Below are 16,952 nucleotides of genomic sequence, written 5' to 3'. Positions count from 1 at the left end.
TAGGGCGGTGTAGTAGTAAAGGAAAAAAAATTATGAGTCCTGACTAGATTTTTATTTGGGTGAGTGGATAGGAAGAGCTATGTCTGAGGAAACATAACAAACTATCTGCAAAACAAATTGTGTGAATACTGTTTGTTCCAAGTGTCATTTTACTTACCTGTTTTAAGACCAGATGAAAAAAACCATAATATCACTGTGTGATAATTTTGTTTGTTTGTTTGTATACTTTAATGTTGTATCAAAATTGAGAAAGCCATTTTTATGTACATTTAAATAAAATGACATTAGATAGGTTAGAATTACCCCATGGAGAGAATTCTATGAAGCAGATTCACTTTACGTTTTGGAAGACAAACTCTTCAGTATGTTTGAACCTATAGAGGAAGTAATACAAGAATTAGCAATAACTCGCATGGTAAATGTTAAAACAGAAGCCTCTGCTTCAAACAAGTTATTAAAAGGTTGATTGGAAACAAAACTTTTACTAGATCTGTGTGGGTGAAGAAGCTAAAAGTGTCATCTGTCTGGTATCTTTGTAGACGTGATTATTACTGTATCTTTTTGTCAAACGAAATATATGCAAGATGAATAAGAGTCAAATCAAGTTTCTTCAGAAAGAGAGGCAGGAAAAGCTGAATTAAACAAATGGTGAATGAGGAGGGAATTACTTGGATTCATGCCAAAAAAACCCAAACAAACCAAAAAACGAAGCAGGAACAGGTGGCACGGAGGTGGTATGGCTGCAGGTTGTAATACACTTTAAGCCAGTGCTGTTGCCCAAGGAATCATAAAATGGTTTGGGTTGGAAGGGCCCTTAAAAGATGATCAAGTTACAACCCCTCTCTCATGGACAGGGGCACCTTCTATTAGACCAGGTTGTTCAGAGCAGCCCTCTTTTTCCCTTCACCTCTCTCTTGGCCTGTGCACTTGCTAGCCAATGTGTTTGGGTGATCTTAATCTGCAACAGAGTGAAGAACATCTAGTAATGCTTTGACAAAGAATTACATGCTGGCATTAGGCACCATAATGTTTTATAATACAAAGAAATAAGACACTAAAAAAAGCTAGAATTTGGGAAAAAATTCATAAAGGCCTAGCACTGCAAAAATACTGAAACTTTGTCTAAGTTCATTGATGGAAAATTTATCAACAAAATGTGACATTATAAATCGTCTGGAGTGAAGGAAAACATTCTTGGGTCAGTTCTAGTTGCCCAGGTGACATAGTGCTTTAAATCTTTGGCAGTGTTCTCTGCAGTGTTGCCTCATAGCATAAAGGCTGCTGCCATTAATATAGCGACTACAAGAACATTTGGTTTGGGGCAGAATTGATCTCCTTAGTTAACTAAGGATAAATACTAAACTAAATTCCATGAGCTCCCAAAAAATCAGTTAAAGTCTTTAGATAAGGGTTAATGTGGGGTTGGGTTTTTTTTTGGGGGGGATGGTGTTAAATTATTTTTTCCCTTCAGTTTATGTACCTTAGTGTGAGTATGTGAATCAGTGCAAGTATTTGGAAAGAAATAAGTTGATAAAAAGACAGGAAAGTAGCTATTACTCATTTACCATTTAGAGAGACTAGTTAAAAAATCTACCCTACAGTTATTAAGAAATTAAAATATTTGGTATGATTGTGTTCCCCCTCCAAAAAAGCACATGTGTGCATGCACCGAAGGATGCACAAAATGGATCTGCAGGAGGAAATCTGCTGGGCAGTATTGGAGGAGGTAGAGTTCTGGTCATGTTTAACAACACATCTGAAATATGACCCAGATTGTGACGGTGGACCTTGTTTGCACACAAAATGTAGCAGAATAAGAAGGGACCAAAATAAGAAAGGAGTCATGAAGTCTGAATTTTTCTACAGAATTTTGTTTTGGTGTTTTGGTTTTATGCATACTGAAGCTATAATACTGAATTTTTTCCTTTATTGTCAGTGTCAATTATACAGATGCAAAAATTTGAGGGTTTTTTTGTCTCATTCATAATCTTGTTTTGTTTTTTTAGGCTGTTGAAAATCTCTGCTCTTACAAAGTCTCTGCTACACTGTACAAACAGCTACGACAAGTCTGTGAAGAACATGTGAAAGCACAAATCCTTCAATTTAGAGAATATCCTTTTGTTGTGCACAGAAATGGTTAGAATTAGTAGTTTAAATAATTATTTTTAAGACAACACTTTGTAAAAATTACTCCAGTAATTTTTTATTTGTTAAAGAGGTTCTTTGACCACTTACATACTTTCAAATTGGGCATTAGCAACTTTAGTCATCTGGGTGAATAATTTTTGTGTACCTACAAGTAGCATGCAAATAAGAATTTACATATCATTTTAATAGGAATGCAAATTTTACACCTAATCTATAAAATTTTAATAGCACTATGAGATTACACAGCGGGTATAAATCTCTATGGCGTGTGAGTAGTAGAGATGCTTATGGCAGCAATAGTGTAAAAAAAAATACAGTGATTTTTCAACAACAGTAGAAGAATTCTCAAACATAAAGTGCACCTGTTTGACCAATAATAACTAGTGGTCAGCAGCAATGTGTGACAAAGGCATTCAACAAGGCTTCAGATATCTTATGTGTACCTTGAGAGGTTCTTGCAAGAGAGCTCTAAGTTCAGGAGGTCATTTGGAATGCACAGACGTGTGAAGTTCTTGGGTAAATTTCGCCTTGGTTTACTGAAGTTACATTGCTGGGTTTTTCTTCTGTCTCAGCGGGTCACAGAAGTGCCTATAGATCTTCTGTGGACACCTGGATGCAGCCAGACCTGTGGTCTGAATCCAGTCAAGCTTTGCATGCTGAAAAGGTGCTTTATATGATAGTTGTATTTTGTGTAATAGCCTTGGGTCTGCACTTTGTTGGGCAGTAGAGTCCCTGCATTCTTGGGAAGTGCATTAGCAAGCAGATGCTGGATGGAGGGTGCCATACTGAACAGATACTACAGTACTGTGGCTGCTGGCAGTGTTTCCCAGGTCTTTGTATGTATTTTAGTAGCAGCAATTGATAGGATAAAAGGAAAGAAACAAGGGACTGGGGCCCAGAAAGAGCCTTCTTTCCAGGTGAATGCTTTAAATGTGCTTTGGATTGTGACTCAGTTTCTCACTTCACTGCATTTCCCAAGTAGGTACCTACAGTCATAAAGAAGATAATTTTTTTCTTCCTGTTACATAGCTAAATACTAATGTGGTTTTGGGTTATATGTTTTTGGGTTTGGTTTTTGTTTTGGGTTTTGTTTTGTTTTCTTTTTTGAGTCCAATTTAAGGAGTCTGGCTTCTACACAGCACATTAGCCAGTACAGTAGTCTCTTAAAGATACCTGATGTCTGAGAACCAAATCTTATAGTCTGCTTTAAAGCAGAGTACAGTCAACCATTTTTTGCCTCCCTGCTTTTTCAGGCTTTAGATTATCTTAAGAAGAGATGTTTTAAAACTTTGCTTTCACCCTGCCCTCTTGACAGAACTGGTGGATTGGAGAGTTGAGGATTTTGTATTTTACAGGTATACCACTTTATATCCCAAGGACACGAGATCAGATTAATCAGATTTGGCCAGAGTGAGTTGGAGATGATAATGTGTGGGAGCGGAAGGTAAAGCCTCATTTGGATTTACTCATATGACACATGAAAATTCTGTTATTTTTGAATAACAGTTGGATCTGTTGTGTAATGAAGAAAGTCTGTAGATTACTTAGGGTGACCTGGAGATGTATATGAAAAGAGTGGTATTTGGATTTGTTGAGGATTATTTAGAACTGTAACTGCTTTTGAGAGATTAGGGTCACTCCTGTTGTGCACAGTGTGAACTCATTAAACAAACAAAATAACCTTTCCATCCCTCTCACCTCGGTTGGTGACAAGGGTTTTTTTGACACTGGTGGGATTTCTTGTTTAAATCTATATTAAGGTTATACAGTACAGCCACTAGATGGTATTACTGAAGAGCAGTGAGTGCTATTCCTTGAAAACATAGGGAGGCCTTTTGGAGAACTGCCAGCCCCTGTGCTGGGCAGAAGCTCTGCAATTAACGGTTTATCTCTGACAGGCACAGTAACATTGAAATATCCGTGGAGCAGCTTTGCTTAATGGCTGGCAAAGATCATCTCCAGAATCTGGCCTCAAAAGATACTGGCAAAGTAGTTTTCCTTAATGGGTGCTGTACAGATTCTCTGGATAGTCTTTTATTTTTAAAGAAGATAAATAAATGCTGGCAAGATCATTGCAGACAAATGGTAAGTTGAGTGTTTGTTCACAGTACATATCCTTGAGGCGCAAAATCTGGCAAAACTGAGTTTGTCATAGTTTTAACTTGAGACTGTGCTGCACCTCCTCTAACTTTTCAGCATTGCTTTTTGCTTTCCCCTTTGCTAGCTGAGGGCAGTTTTTTGTTGAAATTTAGACTCTGTTGTGTTACCTCTGACTTTCATTAGTTTCATGTGAAGTTGAAATATTCAGAAATATATTGACACCTTGTTTTTTGTGGATGAAAAGAAAAACTAACCAGGCAATGCTGAAACTGTTTGCAGTTTATAATTTAAAGTAATCGGAGAATCCACGATCTTAGCTTTTAGGTAGCTTCAAAAACTAGGTTAATTTGTGACTTTTTTTTTTTCAAAGCAGAGATGATAATCCTGACCATAGAGCAAAGAAAGGGGTAGATTAAAGAATTGAAACCTGTTTTCTTTCTGCCTTTCTTGTCTTCTACCTCCACAATGATTTATGTTACAGAAGATCTTCTCTCAGACACTTTCCATGAGAATTGTGCTGTTAAGAAGGCATCATTATAATTCCAAACCAGCATTTTATAATGAGTTTTTATTGCATTGTCACTTAGCTTTACCTACAAATGCCCCAAATGGTTGAATTTCTATTTTCATTCCTCAAATCCATTTCTCTCCTTCCCTGTGAGGGATAGGCAGAGGTGTGTGATTTTTATCTGAATTAAAATTGGAAAGTGTTAGGGAAACTATTTGAAACAAACTCAACAGTCTGATGAAAACAGAATTGAAGTGTATTGTCTTAAAAATGTAATTAAATTGAACCTGTGTTTTTATAAAAAGGCTTTTACTATGAACAATTACTTTAATTACTTGTGAGCATTCTTTTTTTTTCCTGCTTTCCTTAAAGCAACAACCTGTAGCAAGTGGCTTTCTTGTCCATGTACTGGATTAGCACTTGTGGTATTTAAGAAAAAAATCAGGCTTATTGCTGTTTTTCTTTAATATGCTTGGCCAAAAGCTGTGTCATTTTGAGAACTGCTTCAGAAGCAATGAAATCTTTTAGGGAAGAAGGAGGGGGACAAATGTGTATCTGGCCTGGGGGTGAATTAGTTACTGACATCCTGATTTATGCTAATGCTAAACTTGAGAGTTGGGCAGCCGTTTTATGAGCAGAGTTAAAAATGGATTTTGAATGTGCAAGAGTAATAGGCTAAAAAAACCACCTCCTTCTCCCACTTTTTAATTTAAAAATGAGATAATATATTTTTATATCTTCTTTCTCCTGTTAGATTTAATGTGTCTCTGTTTTTTTCATGAATTTTGGAAGCTAACTTTTATTATGAAAAGATCTGTTGCACAGCTAATTACTGTCCCTGCACAAAGCTGCCTTTTTTAAATTTTAAAACAAAAACTATGGCAGCATGCTAGTTCAGGGTTTTTACTGACTGTCTTGGTGGTACTGTTCAAATAGCTTATGTATGTCCTAGCAGGTTAATAAAACTATCTAGTTAATGGTTATGAATTTGAAAACTGTCTGGAATGTACTTGGCAATACCACTTAATAGTATTAAGTTAATAAATTGCATACCGGTGACTGTAGAAGTCACCGTAAGAGTTGAAAATACCTACATCAGTAATTAAAGTGCATGTCTATATGATGTAATTTTTTAGAATTTGTACTGTAATTTAAAATACCACATGGTGGTGAAGAAAAAAACCATTTTCTTTATATATTTTCAGATCATGATCAGAAGCATTTTTCTGTTTTTGGATCGTACCTATGTGCTTCAGAATTCAATGCTTCCTTCTATATGGTAGGTATCCACGTAAGTATTCCTGAAAACCTTTAGAGTGCGGACATGCTATGATATTTGCAAAGATAGAAAATAAATTTTTCACATTATATTTGATCTATTTAATAGATCTTTAAATTTTTATGTTAGTTTATGGAAATAAATGTGTCAGCATTTGCATATACATAATTTTATTGTAAAGTGAGGGTAAAAGAAGGTCTGTGAACATAAAAGTCAAGGTATATGTTTAGCTGTAGTTGTCACAGCATGGGTGAGGAACCTCCTCTTGACTGCTACCTCTGCCCCTTAGTACTGGCCTAGCATTACTTTAGCTGCTCCTATGGTTTTGACAAAACTCAACAATCCACTTCTTGCTCTGTTTTTTTAAGTAGACAGATACAGTGACAAGGTGCAGATTATCTTTCCAGCACTGGCCTCTTAAGAGTTGAGACCTGTGTCTCAGAGCATTGAGATGATGCTTTTATACTTTCAGCACACCACAGCTGAATCTTAGAGCATTCTGTTTTTAAGCATCTCTCCTGAGGGGCATTTTATATCATTGCCCAAGCAAACAAACCCAGGCTTTGCCAAAAATTTCTGGTATTGTTACTTCCTCTAAAAAAAAAAATAATTGTAGATAAAGTACTGAAGTAAGAGCATGTCTTTTCCCTGCCTGGCTGGTCTGTGCTCCTATGAATTCTGTAGGCTGTCTGAGGAGCTTGGCATCTTTCTCCCACCTCTTGCTTGTCCAGTGGACATCTTTCTTCCCAACCTTTGCATTACTTTTCTCTAAGTCTTTGTGCTAGGCTTCCTTTTACTATACATTGTTCAAGAGGTCTGTTCTCATACTGGCAAATTCCTTTTATTGAAATCCTAATACATGTGAAGAAATTGGAGGTAACAAGTTTTATCTAAGATTCTCAATTTTACATGGCCAAGACTGTTTAAAAATTGGCTACTTCATGGCATAGAGGCACCATTCTTCATCTTGGCATGAAAAAAGAATCTGATACAGGTGATAAGATCCTAAAGATAAAAAGAATTCATGCTTTTGAAAAAAACTTACAAATTACACAGAGATTAACTGATCCAGGGAATCTTATGTTAAGGTATATGTTCAGGTTTTTTTGGTTTTTTTAACAGAGAAAGTTATGCTCTATTATGTGAAAGATGGACAGGCTGCTCACAGTTCTCAGCTGAAATTTATGCATCTGGTAGCATGTGACCTGGTATTTTTATGATAATTGTTGTTATAGTTTTGTTAGTGGACAGTGTCAAAAAGAATATACACACCATTATTATAGTCTCTTTCTGCATATTATATATACACTATATTTTATATGTATTTATTTTTCTTCAAACTGAGATACAGATTTTTCAAAAGAATCAACAGTGTGACTTCCTGATTTTCAATATTCATACAGGGATATGGGGCTAGAGTTATTTAGAAACCACATCATTAGTGACAAGCAAGTTCAGACCAAGACTATTGATGGAATTCTCCTGCTGATCGAACGAGAAAGAAATGGTGAAGCTGTGGACAGAAGTTTGTTGCGGAGTTTGTTGAGCATGCTGTCTGATCTGCAGGTGAGTACAGCAACATTCACTAACACCTACATTTAGAAACACAAATTGACTCTTCTAATCCGTGTTTTGTACAGAAATGATTCTGTTCTTCTAGTAAATGTGTTTCACAGTCTAGCTGTTAGATTGATAAGATTGCCTCTTCTTTAGCTGACATACAGTCTTTTATTCTTTGCTTTTAAATGAGACCTCTTTGCCTGTTTTCCTTAGCTGAAGTAATGGCCTGCAGATCTTAATAGATTTGGAAGTCTTTTAGTATGTGCAATATTTTGTCTGTCTTAATCACTCATTGTCTAATCCCAGTGAAATTAAATGTAGGAAAAGAAAAAGACCCACTCTGTCACTGTAAAGAGGCATCACTTTGTGGAGTCCAGATCTTGGGTCTGTATCACAAAAACATGACTGTATTGGCAACTTCTTAGCAGAAATGCCAAGGATAGAATGGGATGCCAAGTTAAGGCCAAGGTTTTCAAACAGATCATGTCAAGCTGTAGTTTGCTGGAACTTTCCATCAGCAGAGATACTGAGTAACCAAGGGGACTGAAGAATGCTGTGCTTCTGTCCTCAGCATAGGTTGTCCTTGAGTTGATGTTGCAGCCTTGTGTGATGTGCCATGAAACTTAGGAGCAGTCTTTCACTCTTAAAAACTGTGAGGGTGCTCCATTTCCAAGTGGTATACAGCATTACGAAACTAGCTGAAGGTAAAAAAGTCCTCCTAAAGGGGAAGACTGCATAAAATAGTCCTTTTTGGTTAGGCAGCTTACCAGTTTTTCTGCCTTTCATGGTAATCCTCTTGAGTTTGTTCTGTAGCTTTCTCTAGCATACCAGAAAAATTAATAACTAGTTATCCTATTCAAGAGAAAAGGCAAACTTCTGTCAGTGATTTTCAGATTGTAACCTGGAGGTCCGGATCTGATTTGTGTGCTTTTCCCCAGATTTTTTCCCTATTGTTATTTGCCAAGTTTCTCTAACTGCATCATCTCTTTCTAGGTGTTGATTTTTTTAATATTTATTAATTTTTAGCAAAGTACTCTGCCAATTGAAAGGACATGTTCCACTTTATTGGATCCTTCTTACAGAATTTAAGTCTGCATTCTCCTTCATTGGCTTAAAAATGTAGTTTTCCTTTTTTTTTCCCTAGGAAAAATAAGGTAGTCTAATATGTTCTTTTATAGTATCTGTTGCTTCACTGAGATAGAGATCTGATTGTACCTGTAATTATATGCCAGGATCTTTACTTCTGCCTCTTTGAACAGAAGATAGCTCCTGAAGAAAGATTAATCAAGCAAATCTTGTATTTTGATTTAAAACAATTAATTTCCAACTCGTTTCTGAGTTTTAGGCAGTTATGCAGTTGAGGCCCAGCTGCTGAAAATTGGTTCCTCTTTGCATAAATCCTACTCTATACCTGTTTCCTATTATAGAGGTTTAGATGTGTTTTATGCATATATGCAGATACTGTTAATGTTTTTTTTCAGTTATCCTGATAGAAAGGAAGGTAAGAAATGAAAACTAGTATTTGATTCTGTTGAACGTGGAAGTAGGACAAAGAGGAGTCTGAAACAATGAGTTGATATCTACTGGTGCTGCTGAGTTAGTGAATTATCATGTTCTGAATGCTTGTCAAGCTAGAAGTTTCATTGAATAAAAAAATTAAGCCTTTAAAAGTCATAAAATGATAGATTGGTTTGGGTTGTAAGGGACCTTAAGGATCATCTAGCTTCACCTCCTCTGCCGTGGGCAGGAAACCTTCCGCTAGAGGTCCTTAAGGGAAAAAAAGTGGTCACAATGTAATGAGTGTTACAGCTGAGCAATATGTTTTGGAAGAAATATTTTCTTCTATTCTTCTTCCACACTCAAGGAATCTTTCCCTTTTCACTGGCTCCCTCTTTACATATTATTCCCCTAGCTTCCTTTTTCAGACTGTTTTAACTTTTTTTTTTTTATAGTTGTCCTTTCTAATTTAGTTCCTTTCTATAATAAACTGTTTATCCTTATGCAGAGATGTTTCAACGTCTGTGATTGTTGTTGATGCCCTTTTTTGCACACCTTATTCGTTACCCGGAGAAAGAGAGTTCACTTTATTTGGTATAATTCTTTTTTCTTGGGCCACTGAGAGAAACTTGGCAGATGTGATGATGCTTTACTGAGCGTATTACTATTTTACTGATGAGAATTACCTGTTTTGTGCCGATGTTTCACTAGTTGGAAGTACTTTTTTCTTCCACAGAAATATCAGTGGGAATATTGAGCTCAGGTGGATTGGATGTCATTGCTGTGCTGTGATGTTGGGTACTGGTGTTGGGCTGTGTGCCTTAAACAGAAGCCTGTCAGTTTAGACTGAGTACTGATGACTGAAACACGCCATTGCTGTGCTGGAAAGTCAGCTCTGATCTCAGTCTTTCTAAAACCAGTGGGCAAACAGAACTTCTGTGTTAATGTGATTTTACTCTGACACTTCTCACAGTGGTGTGCACTTTTGAGATTTTACTTGCCCTCTATACATGCTGCTGTTACTGAGAGCTTAATGTAAGTAACTAAATTAATTTCTTGAGCAGGTTTACAAGGAATCATTTGAACAGAGGTTTCTGGAAGAGACAAATTGTTTATATGCTGCAGAAGGCCAAAGATTAATGCAAGAAAGAGAGGTAGGTGCATGCCATAGATGATTGCTTTTATGTTAGTTTTATCAGCTGTGGGATTACATGAGAACTTGTAGTAGTGCCATTGTGTATTAATATTCAATGAAATTTACTGGCAGACAGGTATTCGTGTGTTTTGATGTGGACCACAATTGTGTCAAAGGGAAGAGCAGATTCCAGATTGCCATGGTACTTGATATATATAAAGTGTGGAGTAACCCAGTGACATTTTCTGTAGCTGAAGCCACACTACCAGAAAGCTTAAAGGTGTGCCATCAATATTATTTTTGCCGAAGAGCTGTAAAATGTCCACTGACATCATTTTACTATGTGGTTAATACCGAAGTGAACAACTTATTTTTTTGCTGTTTTGTTGTATTTGTTTTGCAGTTTCATTTCCTTAATTAGTTAAATAGACTTAATATATTTTTGTTTTCTGTCCTCTTGAGATAAAATTATGTCCTGTGGTGAGCAGCCTGCAAATGTGGGTATCTGAAAATGTATGTATTTCTTGGTGGTCTGAAATACAGAAGACTATGTTTATTATCCATTTTAGCACAGAGTCACTACAAACATTTTGAAAACGCCTGTTTTCATTGCATTGAGATGAATCCTTGTGTCTAATTCTGCACCATTCACCTCATTCCCTGGCATTCCAGTGGGACCTGAGATGAAATGCTTTGACACAGATCTTGAAATCAAGGGTCTTACTGCTTTTGTACATCTAGTGGAAAGCTGTGGGAAAAGACAAAATGAGTGAGGCCCTAATGTACACGCTATATACATGTACATACTTGTGCATATGCACATATATATGCACAGATGCATATGTACATGCACATACCTGTGTCATGATACGTTCTAAATGTGTTAACTCTCCATAGGAAAATATGCTCTACTGGAGAAAGGGCCATTGAAATAATAGAACTCTATGGTTCACACCGACTGCAAACCTGCTCTGTGATACTTTATGGGCTAGCTTAGCTCAGAAGGATTTTGAGAAAAAACTAACTTACTCTGAAAAATTCTCAGATTTCTGTTTTTATCTTCCTTTCTGTCAGGTGCCATTATAATATGTTTAATATGAAGTAACATTGAATAATAAAAATATAGATTATGTAGTAAATAACAACATTCTCGTGAAACAGTCCTTTCCAATTCATATTCTCTTTAGATTTGTAGTTTAAATAATTGTCACGGAACAATATTATCCGTCTTTCATACCTTTGTAGCTGAACTTGTCATTCTCTTGTCTCACTAGGTCCCAGAATATCTTCACCATGTTAATAAACGTTTAGAAGAAGAAGGAGACAGAGTAATAACATATTTAGACCACAGCACACAGTGAGTACAAATTTTGTCATTTTTAGTATAAGTCAAGGCTCCTTCATAAATCAGTATGATTATTCATGGTTTTAGAGACACAAAGACTATTTCTGCATTATCTTACAGATTTTATCTCGTTGGCAGTGCTTGTGATACAGCTTGGCTTTTTAAAGACTTCATTTTTATCAAAAATTATTTCTTTAAAATGAAAATATGCTTTTGGTAAGAAGAGAGAAACTTGTCCAGAAATACCAGTCCTGTGTACTGCAGTTAAAAAAACATTATATAAGAACTCAAATTTGCATTATCAAAATAGCATTTGATTTTAGGCATTCATATACTGATAACAACTGTAACCACAAATCCCTTGCGGGAAAGAAAGACTCATTAGAAAAAAACCAACCAATCAAACAAAAAAACCCACAAGAAAACCCAAACAAACAAACCCCAGAAGGACAGAGGACGACATGAACATCACTCATGAGCAGTTCAGGATGTGAATGTAGCAGAAGATCATCTTTGGTGCAGCTGCTGCCAATGCACTGTGTGGAGTAGCTTGTCCTTTTTTTCCCCCTGGTTTTGAGTAATAGTTTGTGTTTCCTTGGGTTGAAATGTGCATTCAGGAAGTACTGCAGAGTCACTGACACACTATTTAAATCCATACATAATTTGTCCTGCAGTAAGCACTTGCCTTTCTTTTTTTTTTTTTTTTTATTAAGAACATAACATTTTATTTTATCTTGTAGTCTTCCAGATGATATATTGGCATTCATTTGGTGTCAAAAGGATAAATGAATAAAAATTATCTTTTTAACTTAGGATTCTCCTCAGATGTTTTATGTATACGCTCACACACATGCATTGTGTGTCATGGTTCATATTTGAATTTGAATCTTGCTGTAAATGCTGCTTGCAGATTGACTAGCTTTTTCTGGCAAAATTATTCACATTGAGATATGTGGAACTATTTCTGTATATAAAGTTAACACAAATATATATTTTTATTTTGCTGTTTTGGTTAAAAAATTGATTGGTATGTTGTATTTTCAGTCTAGATAGACATCAAGTTCTTGCTTTGAATCTTGCCCTTAGTTAAAGGCTTAGAAACCTACTTTTAGAAGGCTTCAGACTGATTTCCTTTCCTTACATTAGGAAACAGCAGTTCTTGAAATCAGTGCCCTTGAGTTTTCCTGGGGTCATACTATCTCTGTGTGTGTGCATGACAACAGCAGAAAGGATGTTAGATTTAGTTACTGGATTTTTGTCTTGAGATGGAAATGATACTTCCAGGACAAAACTGTCATGGAAAACATAATTCCAAATACTTCAAACAACGCATGGAAAGTGTGTCATTGAAGCCCACGGAAGGATTCATTTAGCCTATCAGTACATGCCTTTCTGGAGAGCTGACCAGAATAAGCATGTTTCCTTGTCAGTCTGTAGATGACCGAGGTATATGACTTTGAGGCCATACAGAAAATATCTTCAGGCTCATTCCTTAGCTAGCAGTCAAGATAAATAAAATACTCATTTTGTCTGCTTGTTAGGATATTGAGTATTTTCTGAACCTGATGTGGTTTGTATTTTTGTGTCTTCTTTGAAATACTTGTACTGTCTCATGGGGAGTCACATAAGCTTTTCTGTCTGGTCTTTGGAGAAGTGTTGTACCAGTGCACCAGCCACCGTGTGATAAGTTGCCTCCTTTTGTGCAAGTCTGGTTGCCAGTACCATCATTAGTGAACCCAGTTCTTGCATTGGAAAGAGAAGTGATCAGTCGGTTCCTTTCCTCATCATTTCTGCCTGTCAATGCACTGTATACCTGTTAAGTCATATCTTTCCCAGAAAAAAGAATCTTGACATTGCATTTGTCTCCCTTGTAGCTTGTGCTGAATACTTTGATTATCCCTGCTCCCTTCTCTGAACCTTTCCAAATTCTAATCTAGTCTTTTTGAGATGAAGGGTCTAAACTGGTGTATTGTACGGAAAGTCAGGCATGTCACTGAGAACCAGTTTTATAAAAGTTAACTCGGAAATAAATGGTTGGTCTTTACATTGTCACATTGTAAGCAGTGGTAGAATTTTAAATGTTAAAATTAATTACCCTTTGCTTTTCAAGCAATTTCTTTCATCTTTTATGCTATGAAAGGTGTAAAGGAAAACTTCACATTATTTTTCAGTTCCGACTCTGTGAATGTATCAAACAAATACTTGATAGGGAATATTCAAGGACAAATTTAAAATGTTTTGCAAATTTGAGACTTATGGTTCTAGCTCAGTTTATGCTTGTGTAGGTACATAACACAATTAGATTGAGTTTTAAACATCACCAGTCTATGTTATGTTGGTTTAGAGTTCAAACCCTTGGAGGTTTTTGGTTTGTTCTGTTGTTTTGTTTGTTTGCTTGTTTGTTTCCAAAAGTCAGTATAACTTTTTTTCCCGTAATGCTTTTGTATTTATTTTTGCTATCTCAACTTCTCTCTTCTACTGTGTAAAGACTTTATTTTTAGTGTTCAAACCTGAATTTATGTTTTAATTACATAGATGGTTTATTGTTGTCTTTCTTGTCTTATATCGCATATGACATTTTTGTCTTAATTTGTAGCCTCTGTTTTAAGTAGAAAATTGTTGGGGGTTTTTTGTATTATAATGTAAGTTATACACAATTACACTGTGACAGAAGGCAACTCTCTTATACTCTCATGTTTCTAATATACTTTTCTTGCCTAATTTAGGAAACCACTGATTGCGTGTGTTGAGAAGCAGCTACTAGGAGAACACTTATCAGCTATTTTGCAAAAAGGTAATTTTTTAAATTCATATAATCTTTGATAATCTCTCATACTCTGCAATAGCTATACAGTCCACAGCTTTTACTTTAGGAGGCATATTAACCATGGGAAAAACTTCCACAGACACAGAAAGCCAACCCCCTGTGATTATTACACCCATTGTGACAAGTAAATTGTGTAAATGTCTAAAATAAAATTCCATATTTGTAAAGGTTACTAAGCCCCTAAATCTCCTTTGACTTGCAGCAGTGGGCTTAGGAATTAAACCTTTGGAACTGCTTATTTCCTAGAATTATATAAACTTCTAAATGAGAGCTGCAGTTACTGTTGTAGCTTCTTTTACGTCATAATCACACAACTCCAGTGCAATAGTTTCACATATTCTTGTGATTGTGTAGTTCAAGAATCATGAGTTACTGGAACTGGCAGCATTTGAGGGAATGAGCTTTCATGTGATTTTATCTGTATTTTACTTTCTCTCTGGCAATTTCAGGTAGGAGCTGCAGTCTTCCTAGGAAGTCCTTACTCAGACATTAGTGTCTTCAAATCACCATTTCTTTATTCCTCTTAACTTTTAATATCTCATTTTTCACTGAATTTCTGGATTTGGTCAGTATTCCCTGATCCTTTAATACTTTAAATGATCTTTTCCTTCTTTTGCAGTAGCCATATCTTAGGTTTTAGATCTTCTGTCAAATTGTCTTTTCGTCTTTATTTCCTTTACTGCTGCAAAACAGATGTACCTGGTAGTCTGGTATCTTTGAGCTCCATCACTTACATGTTTGTTAATACTTACATGTTGTTATAAATACCCCTTCCACGTCTTTCTTTGCCCCCTTTAAAGATGACACATGCTCTCAGCTGCTCTGGGAATGGGTCATGTCACTGTTTTCAACATATTTATAAAAATAAGCATGGTCACTCCATCTTAGTTACTTTTAAACTTATCATAAACAGAAAAGGTAAGAATCATTATTTTTTGTTGATATATGTCAATTTTGGTTGCTCTTCAATATTATTTTTAAGTAACTTTTCCAGTGATACATTTGTTTATCAGGTGCCTTAAACAGAAAGTATGTGGTCTTGTTTTAAATTGAACTTTCTCTTGGTTTACAAGGTACATGAACCATCCATGAAAATATGGAGAGATTTGTACATTATTCTAGTTACTATGCTTCAGGACTCTAGTATTGTTGGATCAGCTTTTGCATTCTGTGTCTGCACTTAAAAGAAAAAAGTTAAAAAAACCAGCATCACTTGACTTGCATAACCTTCTGTATTCATTTGATTCAGAGCATGTTGTAATATGCTTATAACATCCTAGTATTCTGTGCAAGTAGAAGAAAATACTGCCTTTTGTAGGTTTTCTTCATTAAGAGAAGGCATGTGAGGTAGTCAGTTTGATATGGGAGAAAAAAAGCTTAAAAATGCAGAGTCTGTGTAAGAAACTCTTTTTGTTTTTCCTTGTATCACTACAACTGCCACTGGCTAGATATTGGGGTTTTTCAGTTGTGAGTACAATAATTTTTCCAAGGTTATGACAGTGGTTTCTGAAAGCTGTATGAAACTTTTAATCAGTGGACTTTGCTGTATGTCCTAATCACATAAATGTGTGATAAAATTTTCAGTCACAGAGCTCAAGCTAGAAGAAGAGGAAAGGTTAAACTTTATGACCTAGACTGTAGTAAAGCAATTAGTGTATTGATGTCCTTAAATGAGTAGTAGATGATGCTTGGATGTGATGAAATGGGCATTTCTGAATTAAGGGAGTGGGGGTTGTTCAGCATGGAGAAGAGAAGGCTCCAGGAACACCTCATTGTGACCTTCCAGTACTTAGCGAGGGCTTAGAAAAGAGGGAGAGTGACTTTTTTACAAAAATAGTGATAAGACAAGGGGGAATGGTTTTAAACTAAAAGAGGAGAGATTTAAGAGCAGATTTTAGGAGGAAATGCTTTATTTTGAGGGTGGTAAGGCACTGGAACAGGTTACCCAGAGAAGTTGTGGATGCCCCATCCCTAGAAGTGTTCAAGAAGGTTGGATGGGGCTTTGAGCAACCTGGTCTGGTGGGTGGCCTCTTTGGCCATGACAGGGGGGTTGGAACTAGCTCATCTTTAAGGTCCCTTCTAATCCAAGCCTTTCTATGATTCTTTGATTCTATGATTCTTTGATTCTATGATTCTAACTCCATGCTCAATGCCAAACCACCTGTATTTGAGACCGTGTAGTCTGTTGTCTTACATTTAAAGTATGTTCATTCTTCTAGTATCTCAAAAGTTTAGGAAATCTCAAAATATCAGACAAAAGTTTACCTGACATCATTCTTGATCATTGCTTGCCTTTATGAACATGTAAGTAAATTATAATACACAGTGAAAGTCTTTATAAGCTGAAAAATACAGTAGAATATGGTGTAATTCTGTAGTGATTGAAAATCCTTTGTAATCTAATACCATTTAAAAATTGGCCTAATGAAATACATTTTGTGAAGTGGGACAGTTGTGCGGTGTCAGCTACACTGATGATGTGAATTGTCAGCCTATGTAAAATCAAGCTTTGTGGTTTTAAAAAAATGTCATAAATCTTTGATGCTGTGCTCC

The 16,952-nt window shown here is 36.0% G+C and overlaps 1 protein-coding gene across 1 annotated transcript in view; it reads left to right on the top strand.

Moving 5' to 3' along the window:
- The window catches only part of CUL4A (cullin 4A), a 37,603-nt gene that overhangs the window by 3,152 nt on the left and 17,499 nt on the right, over positions 1–16,952 (top strand). Inside the window, exons 3-9 of the mRNA XM_017817378.1 lie at positions 2,007–2,110; positions 4,164–4,233; positions 5,962–6,035; positions 7,439–7,601; positions 10,157–10,246; positions 11,502–11,584; positions 14,299–14,366. Of these exons, the coding sequence (XP_017672867.1) occupies positions 2,007–2,110; positions 4,164–4,233; positions 5,962–6,035; positions 7,439–7,601; positions 10,157–10,246; positions 11,502–11,584; positions 14,299–14,366 (652 nt within the window). The remainder of the gene's footprint in view (positions 1–2,006; positions 2,111–4,163; positions 4,234–5,961; positions 6,036–7,438; positions 7,602–10,156; positions 10,247–11,501; positions 11,585–14,298; positions 14,367–16,952) is intronic.

The sequence above is a fragment of the Lepidothrix coronata genome, unplaced genomic scaffold (genome assembly GCF_001604755.1).
Source record: "Lepidothrix coronata isolate B3197 unplaced genomic scaffold, Lepidothrix_coronata-1.0 Scaffold60, whole genome shotgun sequence".
Lineage (NCBI taxonomy): Eukaryota > Metazoa > Chordata > Aves > Passeriformes > Pipridae > Lepidothrix > Lepidothrix coronata.
The sequence above is the reverse complement of the archived record's forward strand: the minus strand, read 5'-3'. Positions and strand labels throughout refer to the sequence as shown.